Raw genomic sequence first — 25,075 nt, 5'->3', positions numbered from 1 at the left:
GCAAAAGCAAGCCAGCATTACCTTCTGCCCTCCTAGCTCCAGCATACTGGGGACGCCTACAATTACATAAGCCCTGCACCCCTTCAAAAAAAAATCTCTCAACTCTGGCCCTCAGATTTCTGGTGTCGAATTTCTGGTGCCAGGGACAAGGTTATCGAAACAGAAAAGGAGCATTCTCATTTCTGCTTTTTCGCCAGCATGCAAATGAGGTGGTGAATGCTTTCGATGTTTGCTGTGAAACAGTTGTTGTACAGGGAAATCAAGACTGTAGATGGAATCATTTCCTTGACTAAAGAAAATCCCCTGGGCTGGCCTAATGACTCAGCTGAAAGCAAATGAGAAGTCAATTTGCCAGCGTTACGATGGGAAACAAACTGGATGATGCCAAGGTATCTTGCCCTCTGGGGTGAGCGTGAAGGCCAGATCTTGTCGCCCACTGCGCGTTTGGGAGAGGACTCTTGATGTTAGCTGCTGGTTGCTTCCACAGCCTCTTAGCGACAGCCACTGACAGCCAGCGAAGTGTGAATGCGAAGAATGGAATTAATGTGGAACAGGAGGAGACTTCTAAGGCTTGAGCATGTGCTCATGGCAAAGCACAGAGCAGCAAAAGCTTTTGGAATTACACCTTCATACAACTGGAGATGAGCAGGAACAGCGCGGAAAGACAGAATGACACATATACCTCACTGCTATTCAGTCAATTCCAATTCACAGCGACACTCTAGGACAGAGTAGAACTGCCCCATAGGGTTTCCAAGGCTGTAAATCTTTATGGGAGGAGACTGCTACATCCTTCTCCTGAGGAACCACACGTAACTCACCTGAAAGGTGTTTGGTCTCAATAAAGCTCTTCCCATATTTTGCCAGTGTTCCCTGGAAGAAAATCCCCCTGAAGCATGTTGCTAAATCAGGACATACTCAATACTTCACACAAGCTAACTGATTTCGATCTAAGTGAAGGGATGCTAACAAACTTGGTTTCTAAAAGGATGGGACAAGCAATTTCCCTGAAATGCCTTGAAGACAGCTGAGGAGCAAGCTGGAGCAGCTACGGATTCCTACACCTGGATAAGCTAAACCATCATCCTGCTAACATCAGAGGAGAAAAGCAGCTGCCAGCTCTCAGAAGCCTGGGGAAAACACTAGGGTGTGTAGTTTCCCTGGGAACAGAAGACACATGCATCAGCTCTTCCGCCACCCAGCGAGACAGGAAACTAAAGTGAGGCCATTGCCTTGCTCGAGACTTCACTGGCAACATTTCCTAGGAAGGAGGTGATCACAAGAGGAATACAGGTTAATCATGGATCTCTTGATCATGCATCATACAAGCGGGCAGTGGGCATGGCCACAATAATGCCCTGCTATGTGGTTGCCCTGGCACTTCGAATCCACCAGATGCTCCTTGGCAACTCTATGGGGGCAGTTCTACTCTGTCCCCATAGACAGAGTCTATGAGGTCGCTATGAGTTGGAATTAACTTGATGGCAATAGGAACAGGTTACATGTGGTTGCATCCAACCTCCCTCTCCTCTTAGCAGAGGCTGATGTATCACAGGTACAACAGATTTCAAGAGCTGAAAGCTTTCCACTCAAAGCCACCCCTCTGCCAATAAATAAAAAGCTTCTTGCAATCCTGTTCATGAGATAGCCACAAGCCTCACACAGGCTGAGCAGGCTGGAAGGAGGGTGAGGACCTTTATCTATCGCCTACGGCTGGGCCAACTGCCTCTCAGCAGCTAATTTAAAATGTCCGGGGACAAAGCAGGAACTTGAGATCATGCACCAACGAACCTCTTACCCAAATCTACATCTGAAGCCCCCAAAACGAAGAAACGTCAAAGTGGGCCTCTCAACTAAACCCTTTAGCGCCTCTGAACAGACAGGCAACCCTGAGGTCTGGTCGCCAGGCTGCTGCCTCCCACCCAGCCCGGGAGTCTCGGCCGAAGGTCTCCGGAAGTGCACATCTCGGCTCCGCCGTTCGCAACGGACCGATGAGTAGCGGGAGAGTTTGGGAAGTAACGTCGTGCCTCGGAAGGAACCGAGGCTGTGGAGGAGGCCTGGGACCCTTCTGTGAACGGCCCCGGGGCAGGCGGAGCGAGGGCGGCCCGAGGACACGATCAGGGCCGAGGCCTGGCAACAGACCGGGCGTTCGGCGGACGCTTCGTCCACGTTCGCAGATACAGCTACAGTCCGGGACTAGCCGCCTCCTTTGTGACAGAGCCCCGAAGGACCCCAGGCTTTCCCAGGAGTCGCTCTCAGTGAGAAGTAGGTGCGACGCGAACGCCACGCCCGCCCCGCCCCGCGCGTGCGCATGCTCCGCCCCGTGCCGCACGCCCCTCCACAGCCACGGCCTCCCATTGGCCGAGGGGAGTGGCTCGAGACTCGCCTGTTCTAACCGCAACCAATGGGAGCATGGGGGCGGGCCGGCGGGGCCGGAGGCGGTGACCCAGCGCAGAGGCGCGCGCGAGGCGCCGGGGGAGGCCGCGCCCGGCCGGGGGTAGTGGCTGAGACCCCGGCCCCACAAAGCCGACTCCGCGGTCGAGGTATCCCCTGACCGCGGGCCAGCGCCGGGGAGGCTTGTGGGGACCTCCAGGTGGGTTAGCCTGGCCTCGGCGAGAGGGTCCCCGGGTCGTCTTCGCCTCAAGAATGGCCGGAAGAGTGGGTCCCTCCCTTTCAGGGCTGGAGGTCCCTGTACTCCGCTCTGAGGAAAACGAGGGGGCACCTCAGCCGGAAGAGACCCCGTTTCCTCTGAGCCCTCCGAGTCCCCCAAAGCTCACGCCCACCTCAGTGCTCCCTCCAGCCTTTTGGGAAGCTCCTCGGGCCATTTTCCCGCAAGTCTCCCAAGTCGGGAGTGATTCTTTGCCACACACACAAATTGGAGGGGTCGGGCAGACCTTACCACCGCCCCCGAAGTCGGGGCTCCCTGACCCGCGTGCGCGCCCTGAGCCAGCCTTACCTGCAGCTCCCGCCGCGGCGAGGAGCAGGGCGATGGCGCAGCGCAGCCCCCATTCTACCGACCCCATGCTCGCAGCCTCGGTCTGGGACGCCCGGCCCGGCCCCGGGTCGGCTGTGTCTGGGCAGGAGACTCGGGCTTCGCGCGGCACCGCGGCGACTACACGCGGGGCTGGAGTCATTGGCAGCATTTCAACGTGAGGTTTCTAGCAGGGGGAGGAGTTTGCGGTGGGGTGATTTTCAAATATCTTCACCTCACTGCGGGAGGAGGAGTTTCGAACGCCCGATGTGACATGGGCTCTTTAACCCTTGAAGCCCTGACTCCGAAGCCGGTCCTTCCCACAGCACGCCAGGGCAGGCTGCTCCCTAAATTGGAAACGCGCCTCTTGAAAGATCCGGTTAAAGTTTCTCTTCACTTTTAACTGCGGCCATTGCTTTTTGGTGCCCAACGGATGTTAAAAAACACTCTTCTAAAATATTCTAACTACAATTTCCCCTCTGCCTCGAACGGAAAAACTTTGAGGTTTTGTTAGAAGCTTATTTTGCCCTCCTTTCTTACTTTTTTCCTTTCCAGGAATTGTATAGATATTTTTAATTTAGTTTGACTGTATAGTGTTTTTAAATGGTTTTTCCAAATGGCCTTATAAACAGTAATCCATGGAAAATATAAAGGAACTCTTCACAAAAGTACAGCCAAAAATTCATTTTGTTTTGTGGATGAATTATGAGGAAAGCCCCATTACTCATTGCCATCAAGTTGATTCTGCCTCATAACGACCCTATAGAACGCAGTAGAAGTGCCCCACAGAGTTTCCAAGGAGCACCTGGTGGGTTCCAACTGCTGTTCTTTTGGTTGGCAGCAGTAGCATTTAACATCTATGCCACCAGGGTCAAACACCTTTCAAATCAATTGACCCAGAACTAGGGCCTGGACTTAAATATTGATATATCCTCTTAGAAGAAGTACTTGGGAAACAGAAAGGCAGTTTCCTCTCCCCCATAGCAAAATCAAAACAAACCAGGCTTTTCACAGTTGAACCTGATTGTTGAAACTATCAAGGGCTGGTAGAAAGCAACTTTGAAGAATCAGGAGTCTTTTTTTGGGATTCATGCTGTTGCCAGAAGCCCTTTGCCAAAGAGGCACGTGTAGGGAACTTGCCTGAACCCCACAAAAGGCCTGGCAGTCGTGGAGGGTTCCCCCAGGAGTGAGCTAGAGTTCTCTTGGGTTTTGCAAACTGAACTTGGCGGGGAGTGCTAACCTCTCAGCAGGGTTGTGACAAAACCCAGGGGAAAAGGCTGAAAGAGGACAATTGAACCCTCAGAAAGAACAACTGTGATGAATCCAGAGGAGGGAATTTATAAGCAGAATGTTTGGCAGTTAAGAGCCCCAGGTTGAGAATCAGATCCTGGGTAGATAATTTAGCTTTTCCCAACCTGTAAGTAGAAAAAAATAATGCCTGCCTCTGTTGGCAGGTTCAGTGTCAGGGTCAAATGGGATCATCAGCAATCACCCGGGGATGTTTACAGGGCTAGGAGGTTCTGGGAGCTGTTGTAACATTTATGAATGGGTCACCATTAAATTCCATTCCTGTTCCCTACGCTACATTTTTTAAAGTCCCTTCAGAAAAATTACAAGACAAAGAGCTCGGTTTCTGTTGTGAGCCCAGCTTTCCCTTTTCTCCACCTTGTGCTAAACCTTTCCCCCAACAGACCTGGAGTTACCAGGAAGCAGGGCTTTGAACTGGTTCTTTGCAGTGTGAACCCCTGCTGAGAATTTGCATTTCTAACCAGTTTCCAGGCGATGCTAACACTGCTGGTTAGGGACCAATTCTGAGAACCTATAGCAGAGCCGTGGTTCTCAAAATTTAGCACACGTTTTTTTTTTTTAAGAATCACCTGGGGTAGACACATGAGCCTTTGTGGGCGGCTCCTGTCTGGAGGCAAGATGAGAAGGCAGAGGGAGACAGGAGCTGATTGAATGGAACTGGGAAATACACGGTGGAGAGAAGTGTGCCGTCACGTTGTAGGGTCACAGAATGTGTGTATAAGTTTTTGTATGAGAAACTGACTTGAATTGTAAACTTTCGCTTAAAGAACAATTAAAAAAGTAATTGAAAAACATAAAAAAGAATCACCTAGGGATCTTGTTAAAACGTAGATTCTGATTCAGTATATCTGGGGTGGAAATGGACATTCTCAGCAGGGTTTTGAACTGGAATGAACTGGTTCAAAGCCCTGGATAAATTTTGAGAACCACTGCTTTACTAGTGGTTCTCAGAACAGGTCTCTAACCAGCACATTAGCGTGGCCTGGGAACTTTTTAGAAATGCAAATTCGCAGCAGGGGTTTGAACCCAAGTTCAAAGTCCTGGCAGGAACGGGCTCTTTTCGCGAAAGAGACTCAGCTTACTCAAACTCCAGAGTTTCTCTGTAGAACGCAGGGCAGACCTGGAAGAGGACTGCCAAAGCTCTGAAAAGCGCATTCCTGGGATGCCAGGGCTTGGGCAGGGTTTCCAGGACAGCTTTACACACACACCTGCCTCCAACCTGTCTGAGAAAACCTCAGGTCCCTACTCTGTCAGCCACACATGACCATATATTGCCCTAAGGGCTGGGCCACGTTGCTTAATTTCCCTATTTCCTACCTGGAGCCTCTGTTTGCTCTTCTGAAAAAGGAATTCTTGCCCCCATGTGGGAGACCAGGGTTTGATTCCCAGCCAGTGCACCTCATCCACAGCTACCAGCCGTCTGTCAGTGGAGGCTTGTGTGTTGCTATCGTGCTGAACGAACGGGTTTCAGCCGAGCTTCCAGAGACTAGGAAGAAAGGCCTGGTGATCTACTTCCAAAAATTGGTCAGTGAAAATCCTGTGGATCACAATGGTGTGCAGGTTTTGTTGCATTGTGGAACTAACAACAACAATCAAGGTTGTTATGAAGATTAGATAAATTAGTATATATAAAGTGATTGGACCCATGCATGGCACATAGTAAACACCATATATCTGCTCTCTATTTTGGGTGTTTTTGTTTTTCTTTTTGCTTGTGTTTCAACTGTTTGTTTGTTTTTTTTTAATTTCTTTAGGGAAGACTGGTCCTTGCTTCCTTCCTAACAGGCAGTTGGTAAGTAACCCTTCCTTGGAATCCACTTCATTTGAAAGTTCCTAGGCTTGGGAAGTCATCTAATTCATCCCAGGGTACGCACTTTTCCTTATTCTAATAGGCAGCCTGACTGCCCCGATTCTCACAGCCCTGATTAACCAGTGGGGAGGCCCTTCACCACCATGGGTGCCCACCCAAGGAGCCAGGCTGCTTGGCAGAGATCTGAGCATCACAGATGGCAGCAGTGGCCTGGCCTTTGGTCTGCAGACAGCAGAGAGGACGAGTAGCTCTAGATGCCCTCGATGCCTTCCAGTAGGTTTGACTAGGGACCTACCCCTCCTGTCACCATCAATGATGGACCCAAAATGCATGTTAAGGCCAATGAGGACAGAGACCATGGCTTGTATCTCCAGGGTTGAATAAATAAGTGAAAAACAAAGAGATTCTTGTTGGGGGCTACAGCATCAGAGATGCCCTGCTTCTGGATCCCACTTTCAATGGGATCTTGATAATTGCTGTATCGCTGTTGAGTCAGCTCCGACTCATGGCAACCCCATGCACAACAGAATGAAACCTTGCCTGGTCCCGCACCATCGTCATCATCGTTGGTATGCTCGAGACCATTGTTGTGGCCACTGTGTATTTTGAGAGCCTTCCAACCTAGGGGGCTCATCTTTCAGCACTCTACTGGACAACATTCTGTTGTGATTCATAGGTTTTCATTGGCTAATTTTTGGGAAGCGACCTCTAGGCCTTTCTTCCTAGTCTGTCTTAGTTTGAAACCTGTCCACCATGGGTGACCCTGATGGTATTTGAAATACGGTGGCAGAGCTTCCAGCATCATAGCAACACACAGACCGCCACGGTACAGCAAACTGACAGGTGGTGGTTTGATAACTCCGAACTAAAACCCATTTCTGTTGAGTCAATTCCTACTCATAGTGACCCTATAGGACAGGGTAGAATCACCCTATAGGGATTCCAAGGCTGGAATCTTTATGGAAGTAGACTGCTACATCTTTCCCCCCCGGAGCAGCAGGTGGGTTCAAACTGCCAACCTTTCAGTTAGCAGCTGAGTGCTTAACCACAGTGCCACTAGGACTGCTCAGTTTGATAATTAGGAACTCACATTTTGCCCTACACTGGGAGTCTTTCCGTTTAAACTGCACACCAGACTCAAAAGCAAACCTGTACTGAGAAGATGGAGAGAGCCCTGAGTTGGTGGCCCAGGAGATTCACAATTGACCCAGAAGGCCTCCTTGCCTCCACCCAGAGGATCTGAGACTGCATGAGAGAGAAGGGGGAGGTTGTCTACAAGCAGGGCCTTTGCCTGTCAGGGACACAGAGGCTATTTCTAGGGGAGAAGCAAAAAAAAAAAAATCCGAACCTGTTGCCATTGAGTCGATTCCAGCTCACAGGGCAGAGTAGAACTGCCTCATAGAGTTTCCAACGGCTTTCAAGGAGTGGACTCGAATGGCCAACGTTTCAGTTAGCAGCCAAGTGCATCAACTGTTGGCACCCCCCAGGGATTCAAACTGCCAGCCTTTTGGTTAGCAGCTGTAGCTCGTAACCACTCCACCATGAGGGCTCACTAGAGGAGCAGTACACTTTATTTTAAATAGGTACAATATTCATGTGGCATGAGTAAAAAGGCCCAAAATGTGGACAGAGGGAAAAGCTTTCCTCCCACCCCAGCCACCCAGTTCCCCTCCCCTCTGACAATAACAATTGCTAGTTCCCCGTGTATCCTTCTAGAAATGCTCTAGGCATATACCAAAAACCAAAAAAAAAAAACCCAAGACCATTGCCGTTGATCCCGACTCATAGCAACCCTATAGGACAGAGTAGAACTGCCCCATAGGGTTTCCTAGGCTATGATCTTTACGAAGCAGGCTGCCACATCTTTCTCCCAAGGAGCAGCAGGTGGATTTGACCTGCTGACCCTTCAGTTAACAGCTGAGCACTTAACCACTGAGCCACCAGGGCTCCTTATACAAGAAAGTATGACATATTCCCCTCTTAACCCTTCCCCCTACATAAAGTGGACCCCCACCTCCTTTCACTTAACAATGTAAGCTGATAATTGTTCTAGATCAGGAAAAGATGGGTTTCAAATCAGCCTGTGGGTGGACAGGATTTCAGTAGGCAGGGGTGACACTGGGGTGGAGGAGGGGAGAGAAATTGCGTGAAGGGCAAGCACGTTCCTGGACTGGTGGGAGGTGAAAATAAAATTGGGACTGGACATCCAAAGACTCAGTATGCCGCTCACACTCAGGGAATTATTTGCAGGGCAGTGAGAAGCCTTTGAGGCCATGGTGGCTGGGAGTGACAGGATCAAAGTTATAATTGGGGCACTTGTCAGGGACAGGTGGGGATCAGAAATAGGAGAGTAACAAGAGGCCTGGGCAAGAGCTGGGGGCAGGGAAAGTGGGGAGAGGGGGCCGCAGATACCTCTTAGGTTCTATTCTATGTTTAAGTCCTGAGCCGGATGTTATTCTACAGTAAAACCTGCGAAAGGAGGAATCTGTGTAAGGCGGAATCCTGTCAGAGAAGGAAAATGCACGTATTTTCCACTAAAGATAAAAAAGTGGTAAGACTGCACCCTGTCAAAGGCAGACAACTTGGGTGAGCTGGAAAAACAAGGCAGTCCCATCGAGTTCCACCTCTCACAGCTTTCCCTGTCTGTGAATCCTGAAATTAGAAGTTTACTCACTCACTAACCATGGTCTCCTCTTTTTTTTTTTCAGTAATTTTTATTGTGCTTTAAGTGAAAGTTTACAAATCAAGTCAGTCTCTCACACAAAAACCCATATACACCTTGCTACACACTCCCAATTACTCTCCTCCTAATGAGACAGCCCGCTCTCTCCCTCCACTCTCTCTTTTCGTGTCCATTTCGCCAGCTTCTAACCCCCTCCACCCTCTCATCTCCCCTCCAGGCAAGAGATGCCAACATAGTCTCAAGTGTCCACCTGATCCAAGAAGCTCACTCCTCAACCAGCATCCCTCTCCAACCCATTGTCCCGTCCAATCCATGTCTGAAGAGTTGGCTTCAGGAATGGTTCCTGTCCTGGGCCAACAGAAGGTCTGGGGGCCATGACCACCGGGGTCGTTCCAGTCTCAGTCAGACCATTAAGTCTGGTCTTATGAGAATTTGGGGTCTGCATCCCACTGCTCTCCCGCTCCCTCAGGGGTTCTCTGTTGTGTTCCCTGTCAGGGCAGTCATCCGTTGTAGCCGGGCACCATCTAGTTCTTCTGGTCTCAGAATGATGTAGTCGCTGGTTCATGTGGCCCTTTCTGTCTCTTGGGCTCCTAATCACCTTGTGTCCTTGGTGTTCTTCATTCTCCTTTGATCCAGGTGGGCTGAGATCAATTGATGCATCTTTTTTTTTAGATGGCTGCTTGCTAGCGTTTAAGACCCCAGATGCCACTCTTCAAAGTGGGATGCAGAATGTTTTCTTAATAGATTTTGTTATGCCAATTGACTTAGATGTCCCCTGAAACCATAACCATGGTCTCCTCTTCACGGTTTATGAATGTATCTGTGTGAAGCACAGTAGACTGCTTCTACTTGGAGGGTTTAATGAATGGCTTTGAAATATCTGGGACTGTATGGAAGACCCTGGACAGCTTTGGAAGGATGGGAAGTCTGGCTGGAAATGGGAGGAGGATGGGGCAGGCCTCTACACAGGCCCTGGGATCAGAGCTCCAAGTCAATGGTGACGCCCCTCTCTCTGTGTGGCCTTGGACAAGTCACTGCTCCTCTCTGGTCTTTGTTTCTTCATATTTATTCATCGTTCCACAAACTTTCTTGACTGCCTACTGTATCCCAGGCCCTATTCTAGGTGCTGGGGACGTAGCAGTGAACACAGCAAAGAACACATCCCTCAGGGAGCTGAGGTTCTACAGGGGGACCAGAGCAAATCAACAAGATACCAAATTTATGTAATGTGAAAAAGAGTGACTAGTGTGAGAGGGACCAATTTACTACTTTTTTGAGGTGTAACTGACAAGTGATGAAGTGCTCAAACCTTAGGTGTCCAGTGGGATAGATTTGTTTCATATTACACACCTATGTAACCTGTTTGTATTTTGGCTGAGATAACCACTGGGGTTGTATCCTTCTAGAAACATTTTAGGCATATACAAGGAAGTTAAATCTGAAAAAAAAAAACCTGTTGCCATTGTAAATTCCAACTCATAGTGACCCCATAAGACAGAGTAGAACTGCCCCATACGGTTTCCAAGACTGTAATCTTTATGGAAGCAGATTGTCACATTTTCTCCTGTGGAGTGGCTAGTGGGTTCAAACCTCTGACCTTTCTGTTAACAGCCAAGTGCTTGACGACAGTGCCATCAGGCCTCCTTTACAAGGAAATAAGCATGTCATACCCAAACCCCCCAAAGTGGAGCACTGTCCTTTCACTGACCAATGTAATATGGACAGTGTTCTGGTTCAGGAGCAGGTGGCTTTCAAATCAGGTCTCCAAAGGCCTGGACTACAGGTGGCTGCAGGCCACTAGGGGCAGCCTCCCAGGCACCAGCCTTAGGTGGTAGAGCTGGGCTTCCGTCTCCCTGTGTGGCTGCGGTTGGTAGGCACAGACTCTGGTAGGGATTTGCGTGGTTGTTGACCAGCCCCGGCTGAGAGAAAGCCATTGGCAGGAATGAACATGGTCCAGAAAGCCCGGGACTGCAGGCCAGTGAAGATCAGCCATCAGCTGGCCAGGTTCCAAGTGGTTACAACCATGGGAGCTGCACGGCCCCGTGTTCCAGTCTCAGAAGGGGAATGGAGAAGGGCACTTCTCCCTGTCCTTGTCCCCTTGCAGTGTTTGACGTCTTTATGGAGGTGGGCTGGCTTCATGTAGTCCTTGTGTGATTAAGAAAAAAACAACCTTGGTTAAAAGCTCCTCCAAGCCACATGGGTGGCCTTGGTTTCACCAGATTTTCTGCGTCAGAGATGGCGGTCAGGGCCCTTGGGTCATGTCGAGGGCATCCCGGCCTCTCAGCTCTCTCTTCCTGGCTAAGCTTACTCTGCTGCCAGGAACCCGCAGGCCTCCAGGGAAGAAGGGCCTCTCAGCAGCCTCTCTGCAAACCCCAGACCTGGTCCGCTCTCCCACTCTGCACTTGAGGACATGGCACCAGTACCTGTAGCCGTGCAGTTGGCATCAGCTCATGGCAACCGCATGTGCTTCAGAGTAGAACTGAGCTCCACAGGAATTTTTTTGAGTTTTACTTTTTTTAAAGTAATTTATCTTATTTTTGTTGTTTGTTAAGAATATACACAGCAGACATGCACCAATTCAACAATTTCTGCATTTACAATACAGTGACATTGGTTACATTCTCTGAGTTGTGCAACCATTGTCACCCTCCTTTTGCCCCTTGGGTTTTCAGTTGCTGGGTTTGCAGAAGTAGATCACCAGCACTTTTTTCTGAGGCACCTGTGGGTGGACTCAAACCACCAACTTTTCTTTCCATTAGCAGCTAAGCGTATTAAACGTTGACACCACTCAGGGACACCTATTTATTTAAATCAGTTGTTCTGTTACGTGCAGCTGAACACAATCCTAGGTAAAGATATGTCTGCACTGCTGGTCCTTCTGAGTGTTTTACGTTTGCTTGATTTTATGGGAAGTGGTTAAGAGGTTGTAAACATTGTGTGGCAGGGGCATCTGACTTCCTCTAACTTTACAAAGTACAAGGAGAATCAAGATCAACAGCTCAAGGCTGATTGCTATGAGGCCAATGTCAGATATACCTCCACCCTCCAACCTCTCACATACCATACTCACCATTATGGGGTTTATTACGGAAGTAACAGGTTACAATTCAGGATCAGGAATGACTCAGGATACAGTTATTTGGTCAGGATAACTTCTCAACTGTGTCCACGTGCAGGCCTCTCCCTGCCTCTTGGCCTCTTGGCCTTCAGGCCTCATGGGTCTCTTGGGCCTGCCCAGCCTCTGCCCTGCTTAGGCAGGTATTACAAAGCTCTTTAGCTCAGGAAGTGAGTGCCCAGAGGCACCTCAGTATGCCAGGAAGTCCCTTGCCGGAAGTCATTCAGCTCTCTCACTCCGTGGGTTGGCAAGCCTACTGTAACTGCCTTGCTCTGTGGGCCCAGAAGCTCACTGCACCGACTTGCGCTGGTCTCCTGGTTCTGTTGCTGCTGTTTCTCTGCTGCTGCTTCTCGACATCTTGCATCATCTCCAGTGTTACAGCTCTCTCTCTGTCTCCTGGGTCTAGGAAATTCTCCGTGCAGGGGCCCTGGGTCTATGGGACACACTCCATTCCTGGATCTTCAGGGTGGTAGTGAGGACCCCCCTTTCTGCGTCTTGGATGGCTCATTTTAAGCCTAGTGGGATGGCAGAACTGATCAATCCCTTGTTAGGGTTCCATACACCTTATTTGCATGGTCCCACCCCCACAACCCCCATGCGTCTGTCAGTTTGTCGTACTGCGCGGCCTCACGTGTTGCTGCAATGCTGGAAGCTATGCCACTGACATTCAGCTACCAGCAGGGTCACCATGGCAGACAGGTTTCAGCTGAGCTTCCAGACTAAGACAGACTAGGAAGAAGGGCCCGGCAGTTTACTTCTGAAAAGAATTAGCAATTGGAATGCAAAAGTTGGAAACAAAAAGGATTGGTAGTTGGAAAATATGGTCTTAGTGATAGAAAAGACCCTGGAGATCACATGATAGAATTTTGCAAGATCATTGACTTCATTGCAGATACCTTCTTTCAACAATCTAAACGATGACTATATACTTGGACCTCCCCAGATGGAATACACAGGAATCAAATCGAATAAATCTATGGAAAGAGACTATGGAAAAGCGCAATATCATCAGTCAGAACAAGGCCAGGGGCTGACTATGGAAAAGACCATCAGTTGCTCATATACAAGTCTAAGCTGAAGATGAAGAAAATTAGAACAAGTCCACAAGAGCCAAAGTACGACCTTGAGTATATCCCACCTGAATTTAGAAACCATCTGAAGAATAGATATGACGTATTGAACACTAAATGACTGAACACCAGACGAGTTGTGGAATGACATCAAGGACATTATACATGAAGAAAGCAAGAGGTCATTAAAAAGACAGAAAAGAAAGTAAAGACTAAAATGGATGTCAGAAGAGAGTCTGAAAGTTGCTCCTGAATGTAGAGTAGCTAAAGCAAAATGGAAGAAATGATGAAGTAAAAGGGCTGAACAGATTTGAAAGTGTGGTTCAAGAAGACAAAGTAGAATATTATAATGAAATGTGCAAAGACCTGCAGATGAAAAACCAAAAGGGAAGAACACACTCAGCATTTCTCAAGCTGAAAGAACTGAAGAAAAAATTCAAGCTTCCAGTTGCGACATTGAAGGATTCTATGGGGAAAATATTAATGCAAAAAGGATCAGAAGAAGATGGAAGGAATACACAGAGTCATCGTATCAAAAATAATTGTTTGACATTCAACCATTTCAGGAGGTAACATATAATCAAGAACCGATGGTACTGAACGAAGAAGTCCGAGGTGCACTGAAAGCACTGGCAAAAAACAAGGCTACAGGAATTGAGGGAAGGCCAATTGAGATGTTTCAACAAACGAATGGAGCCCCGGAGGTGCTCACTCGCCTATGACAAGAACTTTGGAAGAGCTCCATATTTGTACCCATTCCAAAGAAAGGTGATCCAACAGAATGTGGAAATTATCGAACAATATCATTAATACACAAGTAAAATTCTGCCAAAGATCATTCAAAAGCGGTTGCAGCAGTACATCCACAGGGAACTGCCAGAAATTCAGGGTGGATTCCGGAGAGGGCTTGGAACAGTGGATGGACCTTGGCTGAAAGCAAAGAATATCAGAAAGATGTTTACTCTTTTTGTGTTTTACTGACTATGCAAAGGCATTCAACTGTGTGGATCATACTACCTTATGGATAACTTTGCGAAGAATGGGAATTCCAGAACACTTAATTGTGCTCATGAGAAACCTGTGCTTAGACCAAGAGGCAGTCATTTGAACAGAACAAGGGGATACTGAGTGGTTTAAAGTCAGGAAAGGTGTGCATCAGGGTTGTATCCTTTCACCATATTTATACAATGTGTATGCTGAGCAGATAATCCGAGAAGCTGACTATATGAAGAAGAATACAGCATCAGGATTGGAGGAAGGCTCATTAACATTATGCAGATGACACAACCCTGCTTGCTGAAAGAGAAGAGGACTTGAAGCACTTCTGATGAAGATCAAAGACTACAGCCTTCAGGATGGATTAAACCTCAACGTAAAGAAAACAAAAATCCTCACAACTGGCCAAGTAAGCAACATCATGATAAACGGAGAAAAGATGGAAGTTGTCAAGGATTTTATTTTACTTTGATCCACAATCAACACCCATGGAAGTAGAGAAATCAATGCATTGCTTTGGGCAGATCTGCTGCAAAAATCTCTTTAAAGTGTTAAAAAGCAAAGATGTCACTTCAAGGACTAAGGTGTGCCTGACCCAAGCCATGGTGTTTTCAATCGCCTCATATGCATGTAAAAGCTGGACAGTGAATTAGGATGACCATCATGCTTGGTAGACTAGTTGTTATTTTTACCAAAAAAACTGTTGCTGTTCGGTGCCATCAAGCTGGTCCTGACTCATAGTGATCCTGTGTACAACAGAACAAAACACTGCCTGGTCCTGTGCCATCCTCACAATCATTGTTTTGCTTAAGCCCTTTGTTGCAGCCACTGTGTCAATCTGTCCCATTAAGGGTCTTCCTCTTTTTTTTTAGTGGCCCTCCACTTTACCAAGTATGTTGTCCTTCAGGGACAGATGCCTCCTTACCACATGTCCAGAGTATGTGAGACGTAGTCTCGCTATCCTTGCTTCTAAGGAGCATTCTGGTTGTACTTCTTCCAAGACAAATTTGTTCATTCTTTTGGCCGTCCATGGTATATTCAATATTCTTTTCCAACACGCAATTCAAAGGCATCAATTCTTCTTCGGTCTTCCTTATTCACAGTCCAGCTTTCACATGCATAGGAGGTGATTGAAAACACCATGGCTTGGGTCCGGTGCACCTAGTCTTCAAGGTAATATCTTTGCTTTTCAACACTTTAAAGACATCTTTACTAGAGGTAGACTAGAGGGTCAGTGAAAAAAGAGGAAGATCCTCAAAGGGATGGATTGACACAATGGCTGAAACAATGGGCTCAAACATAACAACGATTGTGAGGACAGTGCAGGACAAGGTAGTGTTTCATTCTGTTGTACCTAAGGTTGCTATGATTTGGAGCCGACTCAATGGCACCTAACAACAACAACAACATAGACAGACAGTTGCCATAGAATTCACTCTGACTCATGGGGACCTTTTGTACAACAGAATAAAAAGTTGCCCGGTCCTGCGCCATCATCTAGGTCACCAGCATATTTGAGGCCATCATTGCAGCCATGGTGCCAATCCATCTCACTGAGGGTCGCTATGAGTCGGAACCAACTCGACAGCACCTCAGTGGCCCTCTGCTTCACCCAACATGATGTCCTCCTCCAGCGACTGCTCCCTCCTGATGACGTGTCCAAAGCAGCAAGTAGAAGAACGTTCTGTTGTGATCCATAAGGTTTTCATTGGCTAATTTTTGGAAGTAGGTTGCCAGGCCTTTCTTATCAGTCTGTCTTAGTCTGGAAGCTTCTCCGAAACCTGCCCACCATGGATGACCCTGCTGGCATTTGAAATACTGGTGGCATAGCTTCCAGCATCACAGCAACATGAAAGCCTCCATAATACACCAAACTGACAGACAGGTGGTGGGGACCTAACTATAGTACCTTATTAAAACCAAGAAACTGACATTACCACAATACAATTAGGGAGACTACAAATCTTGCTGGGGTGTCATTGACTTGATAGCCGGTTTCCTCCTATGTGGCATAGTCTCACTCCCACAGGGTGATGTTGAAAGGCTGTTCCGTGACTATGACTCAGGAATGAATCTCAGCAGGTGTGGCAACTCCTTTGTCATTGCTTACTTTCATTCCCACCAAGAACTCCAAAGGGAACATCCTGGCTCTCATTACCTTTGTATCTGATGATTTAAGAGAAATTCTTCAAAAAAGAGTCTGAACACTTGAAGGCATCTTTCCAAATTGCTTTTTAGAAAAAAGCATGTCCATGTACAGTCCTGGGCTGGAGAGGGCCGACTCCCCACAGCCTTGCCGACCCCGTGTATCATCGTTTAACAAATCTTTACTAATTTGCTAAGCCTAATAGAAATGCTAGTAGCGGTAGCAGTAGCAGTAATGAAGTATCTCATGTTGTTTTAATTTGCATTTACATGATTGTTAAATAGGATTAAAAAAAATGTTTTTTTAACCACACACGTGTATTTCTTCTTGGCAATTCCTCCATGGGGCCTCTAAAGATAAATAGCAAACAGGAGGAACTTCTCTGTCAATTTCTCAAAGCATTCTTTTATTCAGCGAATGAGCTAGCACTTCCCTCTCAGCTTCCATCAGTTAATCTTCACCACTTCCCCCTCCTGCTGGTTACTTATCAACAAGCCTTCATGGTTGTCATGGACACCAGCTTTGAAAACAAACCTGTTTTGGACTGTCATACGGAGGGGCCTCCTCCCCCAGATTATCACGAAGGGTGAGCCGGGGCTGGAAAGTGACATTTGAGATGAGGTCGGAGGAAGGTGAGTGGGCCAGGTAAGGCATCCGGGAAGAGGGGCCCCAGTGATCACAGGCCTGGAAGAGTGCGGTGTCCAATTTCAGTGTGGCTGAGGCTTAGAAGGAGTCCCTGGGTCGTGCAGACAGTTAATGTGCTCGATGCTTTGCTGTTAACTGAAAGGCTGATGGTTGAAGTCCACCTAGAGGTGTCTTGGAAGGAAGGCTTGGTGATTTTCTGGAAAATTAGCCACTGAAAATCCCCTGGAGTGCAATTTTATTCTGACACACATGGGGTCGCCATGGGTCAGAGTGGACTGGATAGTGACTGGTTTGGTGGATTTTTTTTTTCTTTTGAGGTTTAGAAGGATATAGCCAAAGAGTTGCCAGGCTCAGATCATCAGCGCATATTCAATGAACAAATTTGTCTTAGAAGAAGTACACCCAGAATGCTCCTTAAAAGCAAAGATGGTGAGACTCATCTCACATACTTTGGACATGTTATCAGGAGGGATCAGTCCCTGGAGAAGGACATCATGCTCAATAGAGTAGATGGTCAGCGGAAAAGAAGATGACCCTCAATGACATGGATTGACTCAGTGGCTGCAACAGTGGGCTCAAGCATAGGGTCGATTGTGAGGCTGGTGCAGGACTGGGCAGTGTCTCGTTACGTTGTACGTAGGGTCGCCATGAGTTGGAAGCGACTCGGCAGCACCTAACAGTAACAACAACACACTGTGGGAATAACAACTGGGCTGCGGGGAGGAGCTGACCACAAGGTAGTGGCTGGACCAGGTTGAGGCTGAGAGGCAGGCAGACTTAAGATACTCAGGAAGGAGAGTGGGCAGAACAGGGAGGCTGATGGGACGGTGGGGGACTTGGATGGCTGGGGGCAGGGGGGCCAGCTGTGAGGTGGGCCCACAGGAGCAGAGGCAGGTGCAGGAGGAACATGAGTTGGGCTTTGGGTACCTCACAAATATGAATGCCCCAGAAGACAAGAATCATTCGTCTTATTGCAATAGAACCTTTTGAGTCCAGGAGGTAAACATTAAACCAACTATTCCGTTGAATCAAACATTGGTGAGGAGTCAAGAAGCAGTTATTAAAATAGACCTTATCAGCCTGGAGAAGCTCCCAAACTCCATCCTTCCCGAAGGAGTAAGAGTTGTTCAGGATGCAGTGTGTTTGGGGTGTGTCCCGACAGACCTTTCTCTAAGCGTTTATGTGGTAGAGACATGGTCCAGAGCAAATAACCGAGATTGCTGTGTGTGCCAAAAATGGCATCTCATCAGACATTTCATTCTGTAGTTTGCTTTGCTATCTTCCAACAACATTCTAAAGAGCTTTCCATCTTTGTCGTTGTTGTTGTTAGGAGCCATCGAGCTGGTTCTGACTCATAGCGACCATACACAACAGCATGAAACGCTGCCTAGTCCTGTGCCATCCTCACAATCTTGTACTTCTTCCAAGACAATTTCCGTCTTAGCTTAAGTCTATCTGTGTCATTCAAAAGCTGTTTTATGATGTTCCAGTTACTGGTATTGCATAACAAATTGCCCTACAACTTAGCGGCTTAAAACATTTTTTTTTTCCCTCATGGTTTCCGTGGTGCAGTGAATAGATTTATAGGGTCTTTTCTCACCATGGTCTTGTAACTCCCACAACATGATTGAGTGGGACTTTGGAAATGACGCACTTGTGCCCACCAAGGGGATTGGACAGCTTGCTAACAATGCAAATAAGGTGCATGGAATGCTGCTGGGTTGGGACCATACAAATAAGGTGTATGGAATCCCAACAAGGGGATTGTTCAGTTTTGCCATGCAGCCGGGCTTAAAATGAGCCAGTCCCAGAGCAGGAGAGGGAACCGTACTACCATCAAGAAGAATAGATGCGAGCAGAGCGTATCCTTTGGATCCATGGTCCATGCACCGTGAACCTCCTAGACTTAGGAGACAGAGCAAGCTCTAACATCGGAGATGGTGAGAAGCAGCGGTAAACACAGCAGAATCCAGCAGCAGAGAAATGACAGCAGCAGAACCAGGGACAGATGCCAGATGACACAGTTGGGTTCCTGGCCCACACAGTGAGGTGGCTACAGTGGGTGTGCTGACCCACAGAGATTGCTGAGCGCCCTTGGGTGGAAGGCTTCTTGGTGGAATGGGGTACCTCCAGGCACTCGTTGGCGGAGCTAAAGAGCTTTGTAACACTTGCCAAAGCAGGCAGAGGCCAAGCTGAGGGCCGAGGGGACAGAAAGAGAGAGAAGCCTGCCTGTCAGCTGTCTTGACCAAAGAACTGTATCCTGAGTTGTTCCTGATCCTGAATTGTCACCTGTTACTTCCCTAATAAACCCCATAACTGTATGATTTGTGAGTTCTGTGTGGCTATTGCAAGGAATTATCAAACCAGCAGAGGAGTAGAGAGGGCCGTGGGAGGGATGGCAGGTGTCAGAACTAGTGAAAAGTTTGGAGAATTGGAGGTATGTCTGACTTCTACCTCATGGGAATCAGCCTTGGGCTGTTGATGTTGATAATGACTCCCCTCCTCCTTGGTGTCACCACTCGTCTGTCAGTTTGTGGTACCGTGGTGGCTTGTGTGTTGCTGTGATGCTGCAAGCTATGCCACGAGTACCTCAAATACCAGAAGGGTCACCCATGGTAGACAGGTTTCAAAAGAGCTTCCAGACTAAGACAGACTAGGAAGAAGGAACTGGCAATCTATTTCTAAAAAAATTGACCAGTAAAAACTTTATGAAGAGCAGCAAAGAAGGATCAGTAGTTGGAAAATATGACCTTGGTGACAGAAACAATGCCAGAGATTGCATGATAGAATTCTTCAAGACCAATGATGTAGTCACTGGAAATACCTTTTCTCAACAACATAAACGACTACTATACTATACAAGTATTATAATGAAATGCACCAAGACCTGGAGACAGAAAACCAAAAGGAAAGAACACGCTCAGCATTTCTCAAGCTGAAAGAACTGAAGAAAAAATTCAAGCCTCGAGTCGCAATATTGAAGGATTTAACAGGGAAAATACTAAATGATGCAGGAAGCATCAAAAGAAGATGACAGGAATATGCAAATTACAAAATAGAATTGGTCGATGTTCAGTCATTTCAGGAGGTAGCATGTGATCAAGAATCGATGGGACTGAAGGAAGAGGTCCAAACTGCACTGAAAGCACTGGGAAAAACAAGGCTCCAGGAATTGGTGGAATACCAATTGAGATGTTTCAACAAACAAATGTAATGCTGGAGGAACTCACTCATCTATGCCAAGAAATTTGGAAGACAGCTACCTGGCCAACTGACTGGAAGGGGTCCATATTTGCACCAATTTCAAAGAAAGGTGATCCAACAGAATGTGGAAATTATCAAACAATATCATTAACATGCAAGTAAAATTTTGCTGAAGATAATTGAGAAGTGGCATGGCAGCACATCGACAGGGAGCTGCAGAGATTCAGGCTGGATTCCTAAGAGGACGTGGAACCAGGGATACCATTGCTGATGTCAAAGGATCTTGGCTGAAAACAGAGAATACCAGAAAGATATTTACCTGTGTTTTATTGACTATGCAAAGACATTTGACTGTGTGAATCGTAACAAACTATGGATAACATTGTGAAGAATGGGAATTCCAGACCACTTAATTGTGCTCATGAGGAACTTGTACATGGACCAAGAGGCAGTCTTTTGAACACAAAGGGATATTGTGTGGTTTAAAATCATGAAAGGTGGGCATCAGGGTTGTATCCTTTCACCATACTTATTCAATCTGTGTGCTGAGCAAATAATCCAAAAAGCTGGACTATATGAAGAGGAACTCAGCATCAGGATGGGAGGAAGACTCACTAACAACCTGCAATATGCAGATGACACAACCTTGCTTGCTGAAAGTGAAGAGGACCTGAAGCACTTATCGATGAAGATCAAAGACTACGGCCTTCAGTGTGAATCACATCTCAACATAGACAAGTCCTCACAACTAGACCAATGAGCAACATAATGATAACCGGTGAAAAGACTGAAGTTGTCAAGGATTTCATTTTACTTGGATCCACAGTCAACAGCCATGGAAGCAGCAGTCGAAAAATCAAACAATGCATTGCATTGGGCAAATCTGCAAAAGATCTCTTTAAAGTGTTAAAAAGCAAAGATGTCACTTTAGGGACTAATGTGGCCCTGACCCAAGCCATGGTGTTTTCAGTCGCCTCGTATGCGTGCAAAAGCTGGACAATGAATAAGGAAGACAGAAGAATTGATGCCTTTGAATTATGGTGTTGGTGAAGAACACTGCATAAACCACGGACTGCCAGAAGAACAAACAAATCCATCTTGGAAGAAGTATAGCCAGACTGCTCATTAGCACAGATGGTGAGATTTTGTCTCACATACTTTGGACATGTTATCAGGAGGGACCAGTCTCTGGAGAAGGATATTCTGCTTGGTAAAGTAGAGAGTCAGGGAAAAAGAGGAAGACCCTTGATGAGATGGATTGACAGTGGCTGCAACAATAGTGATGATGGACCAGGTAGTGTTTCATTCTGTTGTACGTGGTCGATACGAGCCAGAACCAACTTGATGGCACCTAACAGCAGGGCTCCCATCATGCCCTGAGCTGTTCCCATCACAGACATGGCCACCTGACGTCCCGGACTTAAGGTTCTGCCTCTCTGGAGACATGGAGACCTGTCCTCCCTTGCTCTACTCATATCCTTTCCAGGGTCATTTCACCCTTTCACACCCAGAGCAGGTTCTGGCCCGAGGACCCAGTGTTCCCTAAATCTGGGTTCAAATGTGTAATCTTGTGCCCGTGCCTCTACCTTTCCCAGCCCGGCTGGATTAGGGCATGTGAGAGCCCCAAACAATGATAATCTGTGATGCTCCCTCCTCTGCTTGCTCAAACATTCGAACGGGATATGTGAGATGTATATGTGTATGTGTGTGGCTTAGCTATCCATGATATAACTTCTTTTTAAAAGTGACTATAATATTAGTGATTGAATGCAAAAGTGTCGTATGTCATTTCAGCAGAATGAGATGAACTGGGACGAACAACATCTACTTCCATACATAATAAGGATAATGAATCGAGTCTTTCTTGAATCATTGTCGTATGCTGAAGGCTTCTGAGTCTCTTTAGGGACGAAAATGAACAGTTTGTTGTGCAGCTGGTGATCATTAAAGTTAGGAATACACGTAAGGCAATTTCAACATTGGGAAATAACACGTTGTATTTTATTTCCTATTATGGAATCATACCTACCAAATTATGGAATCATACATACCAACATGAGTAAAATTTGTCTTTCCTGAATCTGTAAACTTAGTTCTCACATAAGAACGAAATTGTCTGTCTTCTCTGTAAAGGTTTATATTTAAGTCATCAGGATAAGCCTGTACTAATTTCTTGGATGCTTTCAGGCATTCTTCATCAGGTATATCCACATTATTTAAGACGGAAAATCTATTTGAAAGAAGTTATACATTCTCGCACTTCTTTTCATGCAAGATTCAAGTGGGTCAGTGATGGTGTATGTCGTTACACAAAATTGATCTCCGGCACTCATGTCTTCTGGAGCATTTCCGTCATTTACTTCTTTATTTCTAACACTTCTTTGATGATGAACTGCTTGATAACCAGTGTTTGGCAGTATTTGTTTTGCTGTGTCTTCAAAATTTTCAAAATGTTCTCTTCAAGTATATAAATACCCTGTTAATGACTGGTGGAGATCTGTGCGTGTCTTTAAATTTACTACTGAATCTTGGAGACTTGACTCGCCCAATGAAAATGCTGCAATACATTATTCCACATAACCAATAAAAATACATTCTCAAGTGTTTCCATCTTGCTGGAAATGTTTTCAGCTTCTCTTTTGGTACGTTCTTTTTTGTATCTGGTCTTCAGCAATATTTTCTAAGGCATCTAGAATCTGAGTGTAGGATTCTAGGATTGCTTTTGTCCCAGTGTGTATCAGGAAGGCATTTTAATACTTAATCATTACCTAAGTATGTTTTAAGAGCTACCTATCAGTGAAGAGAGGCAGTAAAAAATGTGTAGAGTAACTCAACAGTAGAAAAAAAATCAACTTCTTTCGGACAACAATCTACTGCACTATGTCCTACAAGATTAAGTGAACGCAAAGCACATGGTATGAAATGGCTTACTATGTTCCAAAATCTTCTGTTGCCTGCCGTCACGATGTCCTGACGTAACGGCCACATTGTCATAGGACTGGCCTCTGCACTTAACAAAATCAATCTTGTGAGCTTCACATAAATAGTGATGTACTTGATTTGTGATTTCTTCACTGGTATGATTTCGTAAGTTGGTAAATGTGATAAATGGCTTGACAGGGTTTCCATCTGTTGGAGATACATATCTTAAAACAATACTTAGCGGGTCTGTATAAGAAAGATCAGGAGTGGAATCTTCAAACTAAAATATAGAGCTATACTTATTTCACTGAAAATAAATAATTGAACTTTATCACTTATTATTAAGTTTAATTCTTCGGACGTTGTTTTAGACATATATGGTGGGTTGCCCTTTCCTGTGTTACCAAATTTTGAGATATGGCCTGCTAAAAATGGATCGAACTGAGGAACAAGTTCAAGTAAACCCCCCAAATTTCCATTTTGTGGGGACCCTAACACTTCATTTCTTCCTGAAAAAGATAGTCCACCTTCAGTGATTGGTACAATGATAGCAACGTGTTGCAAGACGGCTTTCCAATACTGACGTTCTTCACTGTTTCCAGTTTGAGTTAAGCCAAAACCATGCCATTGGTTTAAATATGACAACATACAATCTCTGTGAATTGAACTGTTTTCATGTTTATCAGTCATACTTGAGTTGCACCAGTTGCTAAATCCATCTGTAGCAAATCGAGAATTAAATGATTTAGGACTGGTTTGCAAACAAAACAATATAGAGAGCTGACCGATGGAGAATATAGCAGCCACTCCCTCTTATAATTTTCACCACTAACTTTGCACCCTAGACATATAGTCTGCCTACAGAACCCTGCTAACCATCCAGTAATTTAACACAAATTTTTAAATGATCCACTGTGATGTTGAGTCACTTGACTCTTTCAATCCAATAATTTACATCGTTAGAAGAAAAATTATTCCATAAAGCACGATCTGTATTTCTGTTATTTATGGGGTCTGCAGATGCGACAACTTCAGATCCTAAAATTGTGTAGCTTTTTACACCATTATTAATTTTTTTTTACAACAGCAAGGAACGGATGCAGACTTTGGAACAAATTCTGTTGTATTTTTATCGCTATTAGTAATTTCAGCACTATCGGTACCAGTACAATGATTTGCATCCATTAAACTCCAGCGTTCAACAGAAGAAGTCTCTTCTGATTCATTACATTTTAGAAAGGAAGTTAATTTTGGAATTGTCTTTAGGGATTCACAAATCCTTTTCTTTTTATCTTCTATGAGTTTCATTTTTGAGCTCCACTTCGTTTTTGCCATTTCATTTTACCTGGATATAAAACTGTCACTTTTTAAATTTGGTTCTACCATAGCAAATCAATTTGAATAATTTAAAATAAAATGTATCCAAGTAAAATTTATAAAATTTACATTTGAATGTGAACGGGAACATAAAAATTTGTATTTGAAAATTAGTAAGTAAAAAAAAAAGATTAGGAGCATGTAATTTTGTTCTTCAGGTCTGAGACAGTCAAAAGAAATAGAACTTACAGGGCATTCAGAAATAATTTCATCTGTTGGTCATATGATGTTTGTTGGTGGGCCCTTCGCTGATCGAGCGTTTCTCTTGAAATAATACTTAAAAACTTGAGCACTCACTTTCTATCCTTTGGTGCCGTGTCTTCACAGTTCATTGGACTAGTGCTGGGACCCGACAGGCGTGAGAGCGATTGCAGAGAGCACGATGCAAATACAAGGGCACGCTCAAGCTGAAGATGCGTTTTATTTTGCACAGGACAGGCCCAGATAGGTCACGAATTACGTGATTATGGTGCCACTGGCGCGTTCTTTTGTGGTCGACGAGAGAGAACTGAATGTGAGGTTATACCCAATTGGTTCAAAATGAAAAATATAATTGTATCATATGCAAAATTTATAAAATGTATGCTTTATTTCTTTGTGGAATTGTTCAGTTCCTATATTTGGAGATATGTACATAATTATGTAACAATAGCAATGCTTTTCGATGAGCAAGTTAGTTTTGGGAGTTATAACAATATCGATTTCTTAAAAGAAAGGGAAATAGAAAATAAAATACATTCATATAATTTTTAATACCTAAATATTTATGTCCTTGAGGAATTGTTCAATTTCCTTACATGGAGATATATATTCTAATAATATATATGT

General features: G+C 45.7%; 1 protein-coding gene and 1 long non-coding RNA gene across 3 annotated transcripts in view; one reads left to right on the top strand and one right to left on the bottom strand.

Annotated features, from left to right (window-relative positions):
- LDLR (low density lipoprotein receptor) overlaps positions 1-3,153 on the bottom strand; it is a 31,711-nt gene extending 28,558 nt beyond the window's left edge. For both annotated transcript variants that reach the window (XM_049876911.1, XM_049876912.1), the window contains exon 1: positions 2,957-3,153. In XM_049876911.1, the coding sequence (XP_049732868.1) occupies positions 2,957-3,143 (187 nt within the window). In that variant the 5' untranslated portion in view covers positions 3,144-3,153. The remainder of the gene's footprint in view (positions 1-2,956) is intronic.
- On the top strand, positions 2,430-25,036 carry LOC126072166 (uncharacterized). Its single transcript, XR_007516464.1, has 3 exons — positions 2,430-2,593; positions 6,034-6,071; positions 24,575-25,036. It is a non-coding gene; the product is annotated as an uncharacterized LOC126072166 (long non-coding RNA).
- Positions 25,037-25,075: the final 39 nt, after the last annotated feature.

Source organism: Elephas maximus, chromosome 3 (assembly GCF_024166365.1).
Source record: "Elephas maximus indicus isolate mEleMax1 chromosome 3, mEleMax1 primary haplotype, whole genome shotgun sequence".
NCBI classification, from domain to species: domain Eukaryota; kingdom Metazoa; phylum Chordata; class Mammalia; order Proboscidea; family Elephantidae; genus Elephas; species Elephas maximus.
Note: the sequence above shows the minus strand (reverse complement) of the source record. Positions and strands in the feature narration are given on the sequence as shown.